The 16,040-nt window shown below is 44.0% G+C and overlaps 1 protein-coding gene and 1 long non-coding RNA gene across 4 annotated transcripts in view; both read left to right on the forward strand.

Annotated features, from left to right (window-relative positions):
- Nucleotides 1-16,040, forward strand: part of dym (dymeclin) — a 161,202-nt gene that overhangs the window by 53,152 nt on the left and 92,010 nt on the right. For all 3 annotated transcript variants that reach the window (XM_029692339.1, XM_029692338.1, XM_029692340.1), the window contains 3 exons: nt 4,781-4,969; nt 7,083-7,261; nt 9,302-9,427. In XM_029692339.1, coding sequence (XP_029548199.1) covers nt 4,781-4,969; nt 7,083-7,261; nt 9,302-9,427 — 494 coding nt within the window. The remainder of the gene's footprint in view (nt 1-4,780; nt 4,970-7,082; nt 7,262-9,301; nt 9,428-16,040) is intronic.
- Nucleotides 10,127-12,233, forward strand: LOC115149453 (uncharacterized). Its single transcript, XR_003866873.1, has 2 exons — nt 10,127-11,154; nt 11,190-12,233. It is a non-coding gene; the product is annotated as an uncharacterized LOC115149453 (long non-coding RNA).

A 16,040-nucleotide genomic window follows, 5' to 3' on the forward strand; every position in this document is an offset into this window, starting at 1 on the left:
CACTGTTGATGTTCTGTGGTAGTCGCTGCAGCAGAGACCGCACCATAAACACTGTTGATGTTCTGTGGTAGTCGCTGCAGCAGAGACCGCACCATAAACACTGATGATGTTCTGTGGTAGTCGCTGCAGCAGAGACCGCACCATAAACACTGTTGATGTTCTGTGGTAGTCGCTGCAGCAGAGACCGCACCATAAACACTGTTGATGTTCTGTGGTAGTCGCTGCAGCAGAGACCGCACCATAAACACTGATGTTCTGTGGTGGTCGCTGCAGCAGAGACCGCACCATAAACACTGATGTTCTGTGGTAGTCGCTGCAGCAGAGACCGCACCATAAACACTGATGTTCTGTGGTAGTCGCTGCAGCAGAGACCGCACCATAAACACTGTTGATGTTCTGTGGTAGTCGCTGCAGCAGAGACCGCACCATAAACACTGATGTTCTGTGGTAGTCGCTGCAGCAGAGACCGCACCATAAACACTGATGTTCTGTGGTAGTCGCTGCAGCAGAGACCGCACCATAAACACTGATGTTCTGTGGTAGTCGCTGCAGCAGAGACCGCACCATAAACACTGATGTTCTGTGGTAGTCGCTGCAGCAGAGACCGCACCATAAACACTGTTGATGTTCTGTGGTGGTCGCTGCAGCAGAGACCGCACCATAAACACTGATGTTCTGTGGTAGTCGCTGCAGCAGAGACCGCACCATAAACACTGATGTTCTGTGGTGGTCACTGCAGCAGAGACCGCACCATAAACACTGTTGATGTTCTGTGGTAGTCGCTGCAGCAGAGACCGCACCATAAACACTGTTGATGTTCTGTGGTAGTCGCTGCAGCAGAGACCGCACCATAAACACTGTTGATGTTCTGTGGTGGTCGCTGCAGCAGAGACCGCACCATAAACACTGATGTTCTGTGGTGGTCGCTGCAGCAGAGACCGCACCATAAACACTGATGTTCTGTGGTGGTCGCTGCAGCAGAGACCGCACCATAAACACTGATGTTCTGTGGTGGTCGCTGCAGCAGAGACCGCACCATAAACACTGATGTTCTGTGGTGGTCGCTGCAGCAGAGACCGCACCATAAACACTGATGTTCTGTGGTAGTCGCTGCAGCAGAGACCGCACCATAAACACTGATGTTCTGTGGTGGTCGCTGCAGCAGAGACCGCACCATAAACACTGATGTTCTGTGGTGGTCGCTGCAGCAGGGAGGAGAGAAGGACAACGGGTGCTGGTCACACAGTCACGTTTTTGCGCAGCAAGTCTGAGCCCGGCCCATCACATTCAAATGAATTGTGGTCGGACTCCCTCTAGTCATTTGTATGTCATAATTATTTAATCAAACAGTGCCCTTAAAGCATCAGACAAGCTCAGTGCATATAGCTGATTAAAACATATAAGATGTGTCTATATATCGAAAAATAAGTTTGACAATTTGGACCAAGATTTTTTTTTGTCCTAATTTATTCACTTTACTTTAATAAAATGTTTTATTTGATGACTTTATTTCATTCCAAGTCATCAGATCATCTCTATAGAGCTGCTGTCTGACAAAATCACTATTTTAGTAGTACTTTTGACTGCTGAATGCCAACTATCAATCACTTAGATCATGTGTTTTCAGGCTCACGGAGCAACTGCTTTTCTATCCCTCTTGATCGCGCGTTCTCTTCTCTCACGCCTCATATCCACCAAATGCATCCAACTCTTTGTGTTCTGGCGGAAGTCATGCATTATCAATGGATCAACGTTGCTTTGGGGGTGGCTGAGGTGAGGTGCGTTCTGAGTACCGCATACCTTCAATACCTTCAACTCGTGCATTGCTTTACCGTGCAGTCTCTGTGCCCGCTCCGCACAGACCGGACGAGTTTATGTGTGCCTGCAATGGATTATGGTCATTGTAGTTAATTACCACATTTTCTGAGCTAAACTATTTAGAATATTGGCCTGTTGGAAACGAATACTCCCTACTACATCCCACAGTTCAGGCTTGATCTGATTTATCTTTACAGAAACTTTACATCGAGCTCACAGAAAGAAAGAAAAAGAACAAAATGGAATTTAAATAATTGAACCGACTTCGGTCAATTAGTGTTTTAAAAACCTGAAAAATAACCGAAATGTCGTTTAAATGCTCAGCACTACTAATCTATTGATGATTGGATACTTCAGTTGTAACTGGCTCTGTTGTGCTCAGATTTTACACTTGATAGACAACTTTAGCACTGTTATGAACTCTTTTTGACAATAGCCTGTAAAGAAATCTAAAAGTCTCTGGTGCTGCTCCATTGGTTATCATGCCATCAATTACACAGGCTGTGACCTATTTCTTTGTCGACTCGTATCAACATCTCTGCGCATTAGTGGTGGGGTAGGCTAAATAAATACTACAGAATATGCCTAATCCAAAGAACAGTGATGAAGGAAATGAAAAACGCTGGCCAGAGCATGCCCGGAGCTTGTGGCTGAGCGGTACCAGAGCGAAATGCTCCGCTCACATCCTCTGGCCCTGGGCTAGCCACAGACTGGGGGCTGGGAGAGCGTGAGGGAGAAAGAGACGGAAAAAAGAGGGAAAGGCAGAGGGAGAGGAGAGAAGGGAGAGGAGGGAGGGGAGGGAGGGAGGGAGGACTGGGACGGACCGGACAGAGACAGAGGGGCCAGAGAGGGGAAGTGACCATGGCTCTGCTGTTCTGACAGAGTCAAACAAAGTTGTGTACAAGGACACACTGGTCCCCAGTCAATTTGTCCATCTTTCATTAAAATAAAATAAAAACGTCTGTGCTTTAGATCTTTGTCCAAGCACATTGGCACATGGACTAAAACATTAACCGATTAGATAGAAGAAGGACATGGTCGTGGTATTGACCACAGCAGAGCTGATAACCAGTGGGTTTAACATGGATGGGGTATTGACCACAGCAGTGCTGATAACCAGTGGGTTTAACATGGTCGGGGTGTTGACCACAGCAGAGCTGATAACCAGTGGGTTTAACATGGATGGGGTATTGATCACAGCAGTGCTGATAACCAGTGGGTTTAACATGGATGGGGTATTGATCACAGCAGAGCTGATAACCAGTGGGTTTAACATGGTCAGGGTATTGACCACAGCAGAGCTGATAACCAGTGGGTTTAACATGGATGGGGTATTGACCACAGCAGAGCTGATAACCAGTGGGTTTAACATGGATGGGGTATTGACCACAGCAGTGCTGATAACCAGTGGGTTTAACATGGTCGGGGTATTAACCACAGCAGAGCTGATAACCAGTGGGTTTAACATGGATGGGGTATTGATCACAGCAGTGCTGATAACCAGTGGGTTTAACATGGATGGGGTATTGATCACAGCAGAGCTGATAACCAGTGGGTTTAACATGGTCAGGGTATTAACCACAGCAGAGCTGATAACCAGTGGGTTTAACATGGATGGGGTATTGATCACAGCAGTGCTGATAACCAGTGGGTTTAACATGGTCGGGGTATTGATCACAGCAGAGCTGATAACCAGTGGGTTTAACATGGTCGTGGTATTGACCACAGCAGTGCTGATAACCAGTGGGTTTAACATGGATGGGGTATTGACCACAGCAGAGCTGATAACCAGTGGGTTTAACATGGTCGTGGTATTGATCACAGCAGAGCTGATAACCAGTGGGTTTAACATGGATGGGGTATTGACCACAGCAGAGCTGATAACCAGTGGGTTTAACATGGTCGTGGTATTGACCACGGCAGAGCTGATAACTGACATTGACTGCTCTTCTTTCACAATCGGTCATGCTGGGAAATTGTCTGTTCTGTCTCTCACCTCTAGATGGAGACAAATCCTTTTCACTTTGAGACAGATCTGATACAATCTGAGAAGAAACAACAGATAGAGTAAGGTTTAGTCGAGCCAGAATGCACCGTTCTGAGAGAGAATACAATATGATGTTCAGAAAATCAACATAGTAATAGTTTAAAATAGCAACATCTATACTGAACAAAAATATAAACGCAACATGTAAAGTGTTTGTCCCATGTTTCATGAGCTGAAATAAAAGATCACAGATATTTTCCATACGTGCAAAAAGCCTATTTCACTCATATTTTAGCAAATGTTTTTACATTCCTGCTAGTGAGCATTTCTCCTTTGCCGAGATAATCCTTCGACCTGACAGGTGTGGTATATCAAGATACTGATTAAACAGCATGTTCATTATACGTTTCACCATGTGCTGGGAAAAATAAAAAGCCACTCTAAAATGTGCAGTTTTGTCACACAACACAATTCCACAGATGTCTTTAGTTGAGGAGTATTTCTGCCTGTAATAAAGCCTTTTTGTGGGGGGAAAACTCATTCTGATTGGCTGGACCTGGCTTTCAAGTGGGTGGGCCTATGCCCTCCCAGGCCCACCCATGGCTGTGCCCCTGCCCAGTCATGTGAAATCCATAGATTAGGGCCCAATGAATATATTTCAATTGACTGATTTCCTTATATGAACTGTAACTCAGTAAAATCTTTGAAATTGTTGCATGTTGCATTTCTATTTTGGTTGAGTATGAAATCCTGTCCTTATATTCCTCTCTGTCCAGACCAGGCCTTATGTATATTCTTTTGTCCCATTTTCATAAAGAAAAAATAAGAATTTAAACTTTTTTTTATATTGTAATTTATGAGCAGTTACTAGCGCGCTTATAAGGTGTTATAAATGAGCTCGTAAGACATTAGGAAGAGGGTGTTCATAGAAAGTGTTACCAATATTAATATTCTCTACCTATGCGTTTCCTCCAGGTGGGTTGTGGAGTGTGTTCACACTGGGCGGAGCCAGCAGTAAACCAGGATTGGAGCAGGAACAGAACCCGCTTCCCTTATCCAATCAGAGCCTGTTATTACTCCTGGTGCTAGCCAATCTGACAGATGGACCAAACGACTGCCCAAACCCCTACAGACAGGCTGTCACCTGCTTCAAAAACACACAAGGTACTGCCCTACACACACACACCTTATGCCCACACACACCCCCCTTACAGACAGGCTGTCACCTGCTTCAAAAACACACACTGTGGGCCAGGAATCTCCAGGGGACCTCACAATACTTGTTGTTTTTAATGAAACTCTTTATTATGAATATTGGTTATTGTTCTGTGATGTTGAGGGAGCTAGTACACAAGCAGTTAGCTGTCCATTTAGATGTAAACTGTGTACGTGACTTATCATTTCATTTGATACTTAGGTGCCGATATGTATTGTGATCTGATACTTGCTATTTTATAGCAAATTGATGTTCCAGGAGCACGAGAAAACTAGTTTTGATCAGTCATGGAAATAAGTGCTGAAAACATGTTGACTCAATATTTAAGAAGAAGATGGGACAACAAGTTATAGGTCGAAAAATACTGGAGTTTTTGGGGCAGGTATAGCCTGCTATTGCTAGCAAATACTACCAAACGTTATTTGTTTGGGGGGGTTACTTTGAGTCAAAGTATGTATATAATGTCGTCCAAAATAATATTGAGATATGTAACTGTATCGATTTTTCCCCTTATCACTACCTGTCTAAATGCTAAGGCATTTGGTTTTATCTATTGAAAATACATATTTTTATTGTTCATTATCAGAACAACATGTCTATAGCAAAATGCTTGACTACTATACAGTATAGTCAAGTACAGTAAATAGTGAGGTAAATAAGCTATTTTGGGAATTAACACTCGCACTGTTTCTCCCTTACTGTTTTTTATTTAATCACTTTTATTTAATCAGGGATCCCAACTGAGACCAGGGTCTCGCGAGCTCTGACCTTTGCTGGTAGCTAATTTATTGAGGAAAAATGTACTTACTGTGAAATGTGCTTGTCCCACCTAGCTATCTTAAGATGAATGCACTAACTGTAAGTCGCTGTGGATAAGAGTGTCTGCTAAATGTAAATGTTTACATACCGTATGATATATTGTACCGATAGAAGCAGACAAAGGGACCTATTGGTGAATGTGTGTCTCATTGTAATTTACCCTTTGATAGGAGTGTCTGCTAAATGGCTTTAATATCAAATCAAATGTTATTGGTCACATACACATATTTATCAGATGTTATTGCGGGTGTAGAGAAATGCTTGTGTTCCAACATGGCAGTAGTATCTAACAAGTGTAGAGAAATGCTTGTGTTCCAACATGGCAGTAGTATCTAACAAGTGTAGAGAAATGCTTGTGTTCCAACATGGCAGTAGTATCTAACAAGTGTAGAGAAATGCTTGTGTTCCTAGCTCCAACATGGCAGTAGTATCTAACAAGTGTAGAGAAATGCTTGTGTTCCTAGTTCCAACATGGCAGTAGTATCTAACAAGTGTAGAGAAATGCTTGTGTTCCAACATGGCAGTAGTATCTAACAAGTGTAGAGAAATGCTTGTGCTCCAACATGGCAGTAGTATCTAACAAGTGTAGAGAAATGCTTGTGTTCCAACATGGCAGTAGTATCTAACAAGTGTAGAGAAATGCTTGTGCTCCAACATGGCAGTAGTATCTAACAAGTGTAGAGAAATGCTTGTCTTCCTAGTTCCAACATGGCAGTAGTATCTAACAAGTGTAGAGAAATGCTTGTCTTCCTAGTTCCAACATGGCAGTAGTATCTAACAAGTGTAGAGAAATGCTTGTGCTCCAACATGGCAGTAGTATCTAACAAGTGTAGAGAAATGCTTGTGTTCCTAGCTCCAACATGGCAGTAGTATCTAACAAGTGTAGAGAAATGCTTGTGCTCCAACATGGCAGTAGTATCTAACAAGTGTAGAGAAATGCTTGTGTTCCTAGCTCCAACATGGCAGTAGTATCTAACAAGTGTAGAGAAATGCTTGTGCTCCAACATGGCAGTAATATCTAACAAGTGTAGAGAAATGCTTGTGCTCCAACATGGCAGTAATATCTAACAAGTGTAGAGAAATGCTTGTGCTCCAACATGGCAGTAGTATCTAACAAGTGTAGAGAAATGCTTGTGTTCCTAGTTCCAACATGGCAGTAGTATCTAACAAGTGTAGAGAAATGCTTGTGTTCCTAGTTCCAACATGGCAGTAGTATCTAACAAGCGTTTTGACCTCCTTTAGACACGTCATCCATCCCTACAGAGCAGCACCATACGTTCCAGATTAACTTCAACAGCCTGTACACAGCTCTGTGTGAGCAACAGAGGTCTGACCAGGCTACGCTGTTACTCTACACGCTGCTGCATCAGAACACCAATATGAGGAACTACATGCTGTCACGCACAGACATGGAGAACCTGGTAAGTTAAAGGAAAAATAAAGGGAAGAATGGTTCAACTACCGACCTATTCATTGTCTGCAGCACCACCCCAACATCACCACATGAGAAAATGGAGCGTTTCGTAATTAAAATGATAGAGGAAGATACGTTTGCCTTCTGGTTGCCTTCTGGTTGAGGTCTGGCAATTCTCATTGGTTAAATTTAAAAATATATATTTTACCTTTATTTAACTAGGCAAGTCAGTTAAGAACAAATTCTTATTTTCAATGACGGCCTACTGGGGAACAGTGGGTTAACTGCCTTGTTCAGGGGCAGAACGACAGATTTTTATCCTTGTCAGCTCGGGGATTTGATCTTGCAACCTTTCGGTTACTAGTCCAACGCTCTAACCACTAGGCTACCTGCCGCCCCACTACCACAGCAGTCAGCTAACTAACAGCAGTCAGCTAACTAGGTAGCTGTTTAGCTTTCTAGCACATTCACTCATTTGTTTGTCAACAATTAAAGGGACATTTCAAAATGTTGATCATCCAGCACCACCCCAACATCAGCATGTAGGAAAATGGCGCGTTTCTATGTTTTGTAGTGAAAATTATAGAGGAAGATACGTGTTTCCAATGACCGTTCAGACACCAGTCGCTTGGCCAGGAATCAGATTTGTAGAAGGAAAAAATATACAAGTCCCTTATTTTACCAGGTAAGTTGACTGAGAACTCATTCTCATTTACAACAACGACCTGGGGAATAGTTACAGGGGAGAGGAAGGAGAATGAATGAGCCATTTGGAAGCTGGGGATGATTAGGTGACCATGATGGTATGAGGGCCAGATCAGGAATTTATCCAGGACACCGGAGTTAACACCTCTACTCTTACGATAAGTGGCATGGGATCTTTAGTGACCACAGAGAGTCCCATCCGTTTAACGTCCCATCTGAAAGATGCCACCCTACACAAGGCAATGTCCCCAATCACTGCCCTGGTGCACTGGGATATATTGTTTTTTAGACCAGAGGAAAGAGTGCTTCCTACTGGTCCTTCAACACCACTTCCAGCAGCATCTGGTCTCCCATCCAGGGACCAACCAGGATCAACCTTGTTTATCTTCAGAGGCAAGCCACCAGTGGGATGCAGGGTGGTATGCTGCTGCCAGGGTGGTTTGAAATGTGTCTTCAAATATCCAATTCCATGTGCTGTTCAGACTAAGAAAAATAACAGATTTGAATCGGATATGCAATTTTTATTTTATTTGAGTCACTTCAAACTTCCAATGTGAACAAGGCTTTAGTAATCTTAGTCATCCGCTTTGTCTTAATTTCTCATTGTTCCCAGCTGACATGTTGGCACACAATGGACAGCTGGTCCTGCTGTGACGTCACTTCTCAGCAGGTTTTAAATGTGTTGGGGAGGAGGATCACTCCCACACACAGTGAAACCATGCTGGAACACACACAGCTCCCCTGTGGAACAACACTCTCTGTTTCCCACTGTCTCTTTAGTCTGGGATGCAGTGTGTTGGATGTTGGGTGCGTGTCAGGGCTTGCCTTCTGGTTGAGGTCTGGTGGCCGCCGCACTTTCTGCCCCCACCCCACAGCACCCCCTCTGTCTCGCCCCACACCAACCCCTTTCTGTCCCACCCCCTTTCTGTCCCACCCCCTTTCTGTCCCACTCCAATTCTGTCCCGCCCTCTCTGTTCTGTACAGCCCCCTCTCTGTCCCGCCCCCTCTCTGTCCCGCCCCCTCTCTGTCCCGCCCCCTCTCTGTCCCGCCCCCTCTCTGTTCTGTACCGCCCCCTCTCTGTCCCGCCCCCTCTCTGTTCTGTACCGCCCCCTCTCTGTCCCACCCCCTCTCTGTCCCGCCCCCTCTGTTCTGTACCGCCCCCTCTGTTCTGTACCGCCCCCTCTCTGTCCCGCCCCACACCGCAGGAACACATGCAGGAGACCAGGAAGGAAAACGGTGGCATTTCTGAGTGGATTATCATGGTTGAATAAATTGTCTAAATGAAATTAAACCAATATTAGTACCCAACACACATGTTCATTCTCTAATTATCTTCCCTTAGGTGGTGCCCATCCTAGAGATCCTGTACCATGTGGAAGACAGGAACTCTCATCACGTCTACATGGCCCTCATCATCCTCCTCATCCTCACTGAGGACGACACCTTCAACAGATCCATACACGAGGTGGTGAGTACTGACCCCTCACTCTAACCCTCATCATCCTCCTCATCCTCACTGAGGACGACACCTTCAACAGAAACGGGGTAGGGATCGGGATTTGAAACGAACACAGTACCTCAAACAACATGAATTCCCTCTCAGTAAATTCGGATTATAGACTTGGCAGAAGGATGATTTCTCAAATGTCAGGACCTGTGCCATTTCAGATAAGAACAGTATTATGATTTATGATCTGTAATTTCTGAAAATGATTTCTCAAACCTGTCATTTCTGATAAGGGTACGTTGATGGTCAGTATCCGTAATTTGGAAATGCTCCCCATCCTCCTCTGTCTAGTTCAGTCTTCATTATTGGTCAGCTTGTCAATGAATTCAGAGTATTTGAACAGAAAACCGTTAAACCATTTAGCTCACGGTGATTGACTCATTCCACTCTGTCGTTACCTTCAGTTCTGTGAATCATTTTTGACATTTTAAAGCCATCTCTCTCTCATATATTCCCTCTCTCCCTAGCCGCAGTCCATTGCCTGGGTTGCATATGAATCTCCCTCCCTCCCTCTCCCTCCTCCCTCCCTCCCCTATGGAGTTTCAGTCCATTGCCTGGGCTGCATATGAATGTGTCTCTCTCCTTATGTCCCAAATGGCACCCTATTCTCTATGTAGTGTACTACCTTGTACCAGAACCCTATGGGGATAGGATGCCATTTGGGTCTCTCTCGCTCTCTCTCGCGCCCCCCTCCCCCCCAGCAGGAAATCATGAAGCTGTGGCTGCCAGCAGACCTCTAAGTCTCGATATGTTTTAGATGAAAATCCATTTCACATTGGTCTCTTTGACGTTGACATGTAATTTCCACCAGGTTAAATGGCAACCAAAGTCAGACATCTTTCAATGTTTGGACAGAAGTTTTTCAACAAAGAACAATCTATGTGGCGGTGCTTTAGTGTTATTGGTGTCATGGGACTGTTTGTTCAGCCTGAGATTAGACGGCCACATCTCCCCTCTAGCCATCCAGAGAGAGGTGAGGCTGTGTAGTGACTGACTGACTGACCAGAGGCTGGGCCGGACAGGACACAGCTCTGCCTTGGTCTCCTCTCTCTCTACTCTCCCCTCTAGCCATCCAGAGAGAGGTGAGGCTGTGTAGTGACTGACTGACCAGAGGCTGGGCCGGACAGGACACAGCTCTGCCTTGGTCTCCTCTCTCTCTACTCTCCCCTCTAGCCATCCAGAGAGAGGTGAGGCTGTGTAGTGACTGTCTCCTTTCTCTCTACTCTCCCCTCTAGCCATCCAGAGAGAGGTGAGGCTGTGTAGTGACTGACTGACCAGAGGCTGGGCCGGACAGGACACAGCTCTGCCTTGGTCTCCTCTCTCTCTACTCTCCCCTCTATCCATCCAGAGAGTGAGATGACTCTGTAATGCTGTTGACTGACTTGCTTACCAGAGCCTGTTCTGGGCCAGGGAACACACACACACACAGCCAGCCCTGCCTCAGCCTCCTCTCTCTCTACTCTCCCCTCTATCCATCCAGAGATGCCATTTTTCCTGATTAATGAGGAATTTCTACTTTTCTACAAGAATACATCAATAACCTTTCCCTGAAACTAATATCCTTATTTTCCAGATGTTCTCTGTCACATCCCTGAGAGAGCAATGAGCCTCTGCAATACTAGGTCTACTGACTGACCAATGAGGGGTCATCATTTTGATCCCAGTGTGTGGTGATTGTATTCCCTGAGGTCAGAAGGCTACTGTTTAATCTGGATTCCCTGAGGTCAGAAGGCTACTGTTTAATCTGGATTCCCTGAGGTCAGAAGGCTACTGTTTAATCTGGATTCCCTGAGGTCAGAAGGCTACTGTTTAATCTGGATTCCCTGAGGTCAGAAGGCTACTGTTTAATCTGGATTCCCTGAGGTCAGAAGGCTACTGTTTAATCTGGATTCCCTGAGGTCAGAAGGCTACTGTTTAATCTGTATTCCCTGAGGTCAGAAGGCTACTGTTTAATCTGTATTCCCTGAGGTCAGAAGGCTACTGTTTAATCTGGATTCCCTGAGGTCAGAAGGCTACTGTTTAATCTGTATTCCCTGAGGTCAGAAGGCTACTGTTTAATCTGGATTCCCTGAGGTCAGAAGGCTACTGTTTAATCTGGATTCCCTGAGGTCAGAAGGCTACTGTTTAATCTGGATTCCCTGAGGTCAGAAGGCTACTGTTTAATCTGGATTCCCTGAGGTCAGAAGGCTACTGTTTAATCTGTATTCCCTGAGGTCAGAAGGCTACTGTTTAATCTGGATTCCCTGAGGTCAGAAGGCTACTGTTTAATCTGGATTCCCTGAGGTCAGAAGGCTACTGTTTAATCTGGATTCCCTGAGGTCAGAAGGCTACTGTTTAATCTGTATTCCCTGAGGTCAGAAGGCTACTGTTTAATCTGTATTCCCTGAGGTCAGAAGGCTACTGTTTAATCTGGATTCCCTCCCCCTCTTTCTTCCTCTCTTTATTTACAGTTGCTATCAAAATGTATCTAGCTATTGTCATCTTCAGGAAATATATTCCTTTATTCCTGCCCAGGACGTTTAGTCAACTGGTCGATTGTTTTGTCGATTAGGCTGTGGTCCACAGAGATTTCTTTAGTCGTGCAGTAGCAAAAAATGTATAAATATTTCATGTGGTACAAGATACCTGTCTGATTTGCGCCTGTCTGAGTGGACTAATCCATTGTGGAGGCTGTGGGGATGGTACAGTCCATCACTAAGACGTGCTACTGAAATTGTACATGGTTAAGGACAATGGTGCAACACTAAATAAAAATAATATTCTTTTTTAACACGTAGTTTCTCACGTGTTTGATAGCAGTCGCGGTTCTGAAACATCAGTGCGCTGTTGAATTGGCGCCTTTTCCTAGACCGTATTGCTATGTGTATAAATGCAAACTTAACCAGCATATTGGTGTTCAGAACAATGTGGCTGAGGCAGCAGCAGAATGAGGAGATAAGAAACCCCAACTTAATTAGGTCTATAATCAATAACCTTTAAATCATCCATATACATTTGAAGTCGGAAATGTACATACACTTAGGTTGGATACATTAAAACTTGTTTTTCAACCACTCCACAAATGTCTTGTTAACAAACTATAGTTTTGGCAAGTCGGTTAGGACATCTACTTTGTGCATGACAAGTAATTTTTCCAACAATTGTTTACAGACAGATTATTTCGCTGTATCACAATTTACATACACTAAGTTGACTGTGCCTTTAAACAACTTGGAAAATTCCAGAAAAGGATTTCATGGCTTTAGAAGCTTCTGATAGGCTAATTGACAACATTTGAGGCAATTGGAGGTGTACCTGTGGATGTATTTCAAAGCCTACCTTCAAACTCAGTGCTTCTTTCCTTGACATCATGGGGAAATCAGCCAAGACCTCAGAAATAAAATTGTAGGCCTCCAAAAGTCTGGTTCATCCTTGGGAGCAATTTCCAAAAGCCTGAAGGTACCTCGTTCATCTGTACAAACAATAGTATGCAAGTATAAACACCATGGGACCACACAGCCGTCATACCGCTCAGGGAGGAGACACATTCTGTCTCCTAGAGATGAATGTACTTTGGTGCGAAAAGTGCAAATCAATCCTAGAACAACAGCAAAGGACCTTGTGAAGATGCTGGAGGAAACAGGTACAAAAGTATCTATATCCACAGTAAAACGAGTCCTATATCGACATAACCTGAAAGGCTGCTCAGCAAGGAAGAAGCCACTGCTCCAAAACCGCTTTAAAAAAGCCAGACTACGGTTTGCAACTGCACATGGGGACAAAGATGGTACTTTTTGGAGAAATGTCCTCTGGTCTGATGAAACAAAAATAGAACTGTTTGGCCATAATGACCATCGTTATGTTTGGAGGAAAAAGGGGGATGCTTGCAAGCCGAAGAACACCATCCCAACCGTGAAGCACAGGGGATAACAGCCTCATTTTTGGGGGTGATTTGCTGCAGGAGGGACTGGTGCACTTCACAAAATAGATGGCATCATTATATCCACAATTATGTGGATATATTGAAGCAACATCTCAAGACGTCAGTCAGGAAGTTGAAGCTTGGTCGCAAATGGGTCTTCCAAATTGACAATGACCGCAAGCATACTTCCAAAGTTGTGGCAAAATGGCTTAAGGCCACAAAGTCAAGGTATTGGAGTGGCCATCACAAAGCCCTGCCCTCAAACCAATAGAACATTTGTGGGCAGAACTGAAAAAGCGTGTGCGAGCAAGGAGACCTACAAACCTGACTCAGTTACAACATCTCTGTCAGGAGGAATGGGCCAAAATTCACCCAACTTATTGTGGGAAACTTGTGGAAGGCTACCCGAAACGCTTGACCCAAGTTAAACAATTTAAAGGCAATGCTACCAAATACTAATTGAGTGTATGTAAACTTCTGACCCACTGGGAATGTGATGAAAGAAATAAAAGCTGAAATAAATCATTCTCTCTACTATTATTCTGACATTTCACATTCTTGTGAAACAATTTCACAAATTCGGCTGGATGTAATCTTTGCTATGCTGTAATTAAGGTTTTAGACTGTTTTTGTTAGAACAGCCTCTCTGGTATCACTTACAATTTATTTAGTGTTTACACTGTTCCAAATTGTCAGAAAAATATATTTAGAATGATTATTTAGAATAATAACCCTCCTTTTTCTAGATCTCCTTATTGTTATTATTACTATTATTGTTATGATCGTCATTATAATAAGTAAAGTCATTATCGTTAGTAGGCTTAGTAGAGCAGGCCTCCATCATTCTTAAATGGAAGAAGTTTGGAGCCACCAAGACTCTTCCTAGAGCTGGCCGCCTGGCCAAACTGAACAATCGAGGGAGAAGTGCCTTGGTAAGGGAGGTGACCAAGAACCCAATGGTCACTTTGACAGAGCTCCAGAGTTCCTGTGTGGAGATGGGAGAACCTTCCAGAAGGACAACCATCTCTGCAGCCCTCCACCAATCAGGCGTTTATGGTAGAGTGGCCAGACGGAAGCCACTTCAGTAAAAGGCACATGACAGCTCGCTTGGAGTTTGCCAAAAGGCACCTAAAGGACTCAGATCAAGATTCTCTGTTCTGATGAATCTAAGATTTAACTATTTGGCCTGAATGCCAAGCCTCACATCTGGAGGAAACCTGGCACCATCCCTACGGTGAAGCATGGTGGTGGCAGCATCATGCTGTAGGGATTTTTTTCAGTGGGAGGGACTGGGAGACTAGTCAGGATCGATGGAAAGATGAACGGAGCAAAGTACAGACAGATCCTTGATAAAAACCTGCTCCAGAGCACTCAGGACATCAGACTAGGGCGAGGGTTCACCTTCCAACAGGACAACGACCCCAAGCACACAGCCAAGACAACGCAGGAGTGGCTTTGGGACAAGTCTCTGAATGTCCTTTAGTGGCCCAGGCAGAGCCCGGACTTGTACCTGATCAATCATCTCTGGAGAGACCTGAAAATAGCTTTGCAGCGACGCTCCCCATCCAACCTGACAGAGCTTGAAAGGATCTGCATAGAAGAATGGGAGAAACTCCCCAAATACATGTGTGCCAAGCTTGTAGCATCATATCCAAGAAGACTCGAGGCTGTAATCGCTGCCAAAGGTGCTTCAACAAAGTAAAGGGTCTGAATACTGATGTAAATGTGATTTTCCAGTTTAGTTTTTTTATACACTTGCAAAAATGTTATAACTTTGTCATTATGGGGTATTGTGTGTAGATTGATGAGGGGAAAAAAACAATGCTCAATTTTAGAATAAGTCTGTAACATAACAAAATGTGGGAAAAGTCAAGAGGTTCGAATTCTTTCCGAAGGCGGTGTTGTATATGTAAAAATACGTTTTAAACATTTCAACCAATCAATTGGTCGAAAGAACAGATAACTCTCGGTCAACCAAGTTACTTTACTTTAATAAAATGTTTTATTTTATGACTATTATTTAATTCAAAGTCATCATCTCATCTCTCTAGAGCTGCTGTCTATGCTGTCTGACATAATCACTATTTTGTAGTATTTCAAAGTAAATAAGGTATACTTTTGACTGCTGAATGCCAACTATCAATCTCTTAGATAATGTATTTTCAGGCTCACGAAGCAACTGCTTTCTATCCCAAACAAGTCTGGAACCTCAGCTCAGACAGACATTACACAAAATGGTGGCCATAACCAGAGAGAGAGGGGTAATTTGAGATGCAGAGACAGAAAGAGAGACCGTAACATTGGAATGGATACATTGATACATTTGAAACTCCTGATACTTCCTGTCTTAATCTCATTGCCTGATTGATAAAGGTTATCTGGGGGAGGTAGGATTTTGATGTTGGTCGATGTTTAAATATTTCAGGAATCAGTGGTGTCTACGAGATTAGGAAGGAACAGTGGTAGCTGCTGTCTACGAGATTAGGAAGGAATAGTGGTAGTTGCTGTCTACGAGATTAGGAAGGAACAGTGGTAGCTGCTGTCTACGAGATTAGGAAGGAACAGTGGTAGCTACTGTCTACGAGATTAGGAAGGAACAATGGTAGCTACTATCTACGAGATTAGGAAGGAACAGTGGTAGCTACTATCTACGAGATTAGGAAGGAACAGTGG

The sequence above is a fragment of the Salmo trutta genome, chromosome 15, assembly GCF_901001165.1.
Source record: "Salmo trutta chromosome 15, fSalTru1.1, whole genome shotgun sequence".
Classification (NCBI taxonomy): domain Eukaryota; kingdom Metazoa; phylum Chordata; class Actinopteri; order Salmoniformes; family Salmonidae; genus Salmo; species Salmo trutta.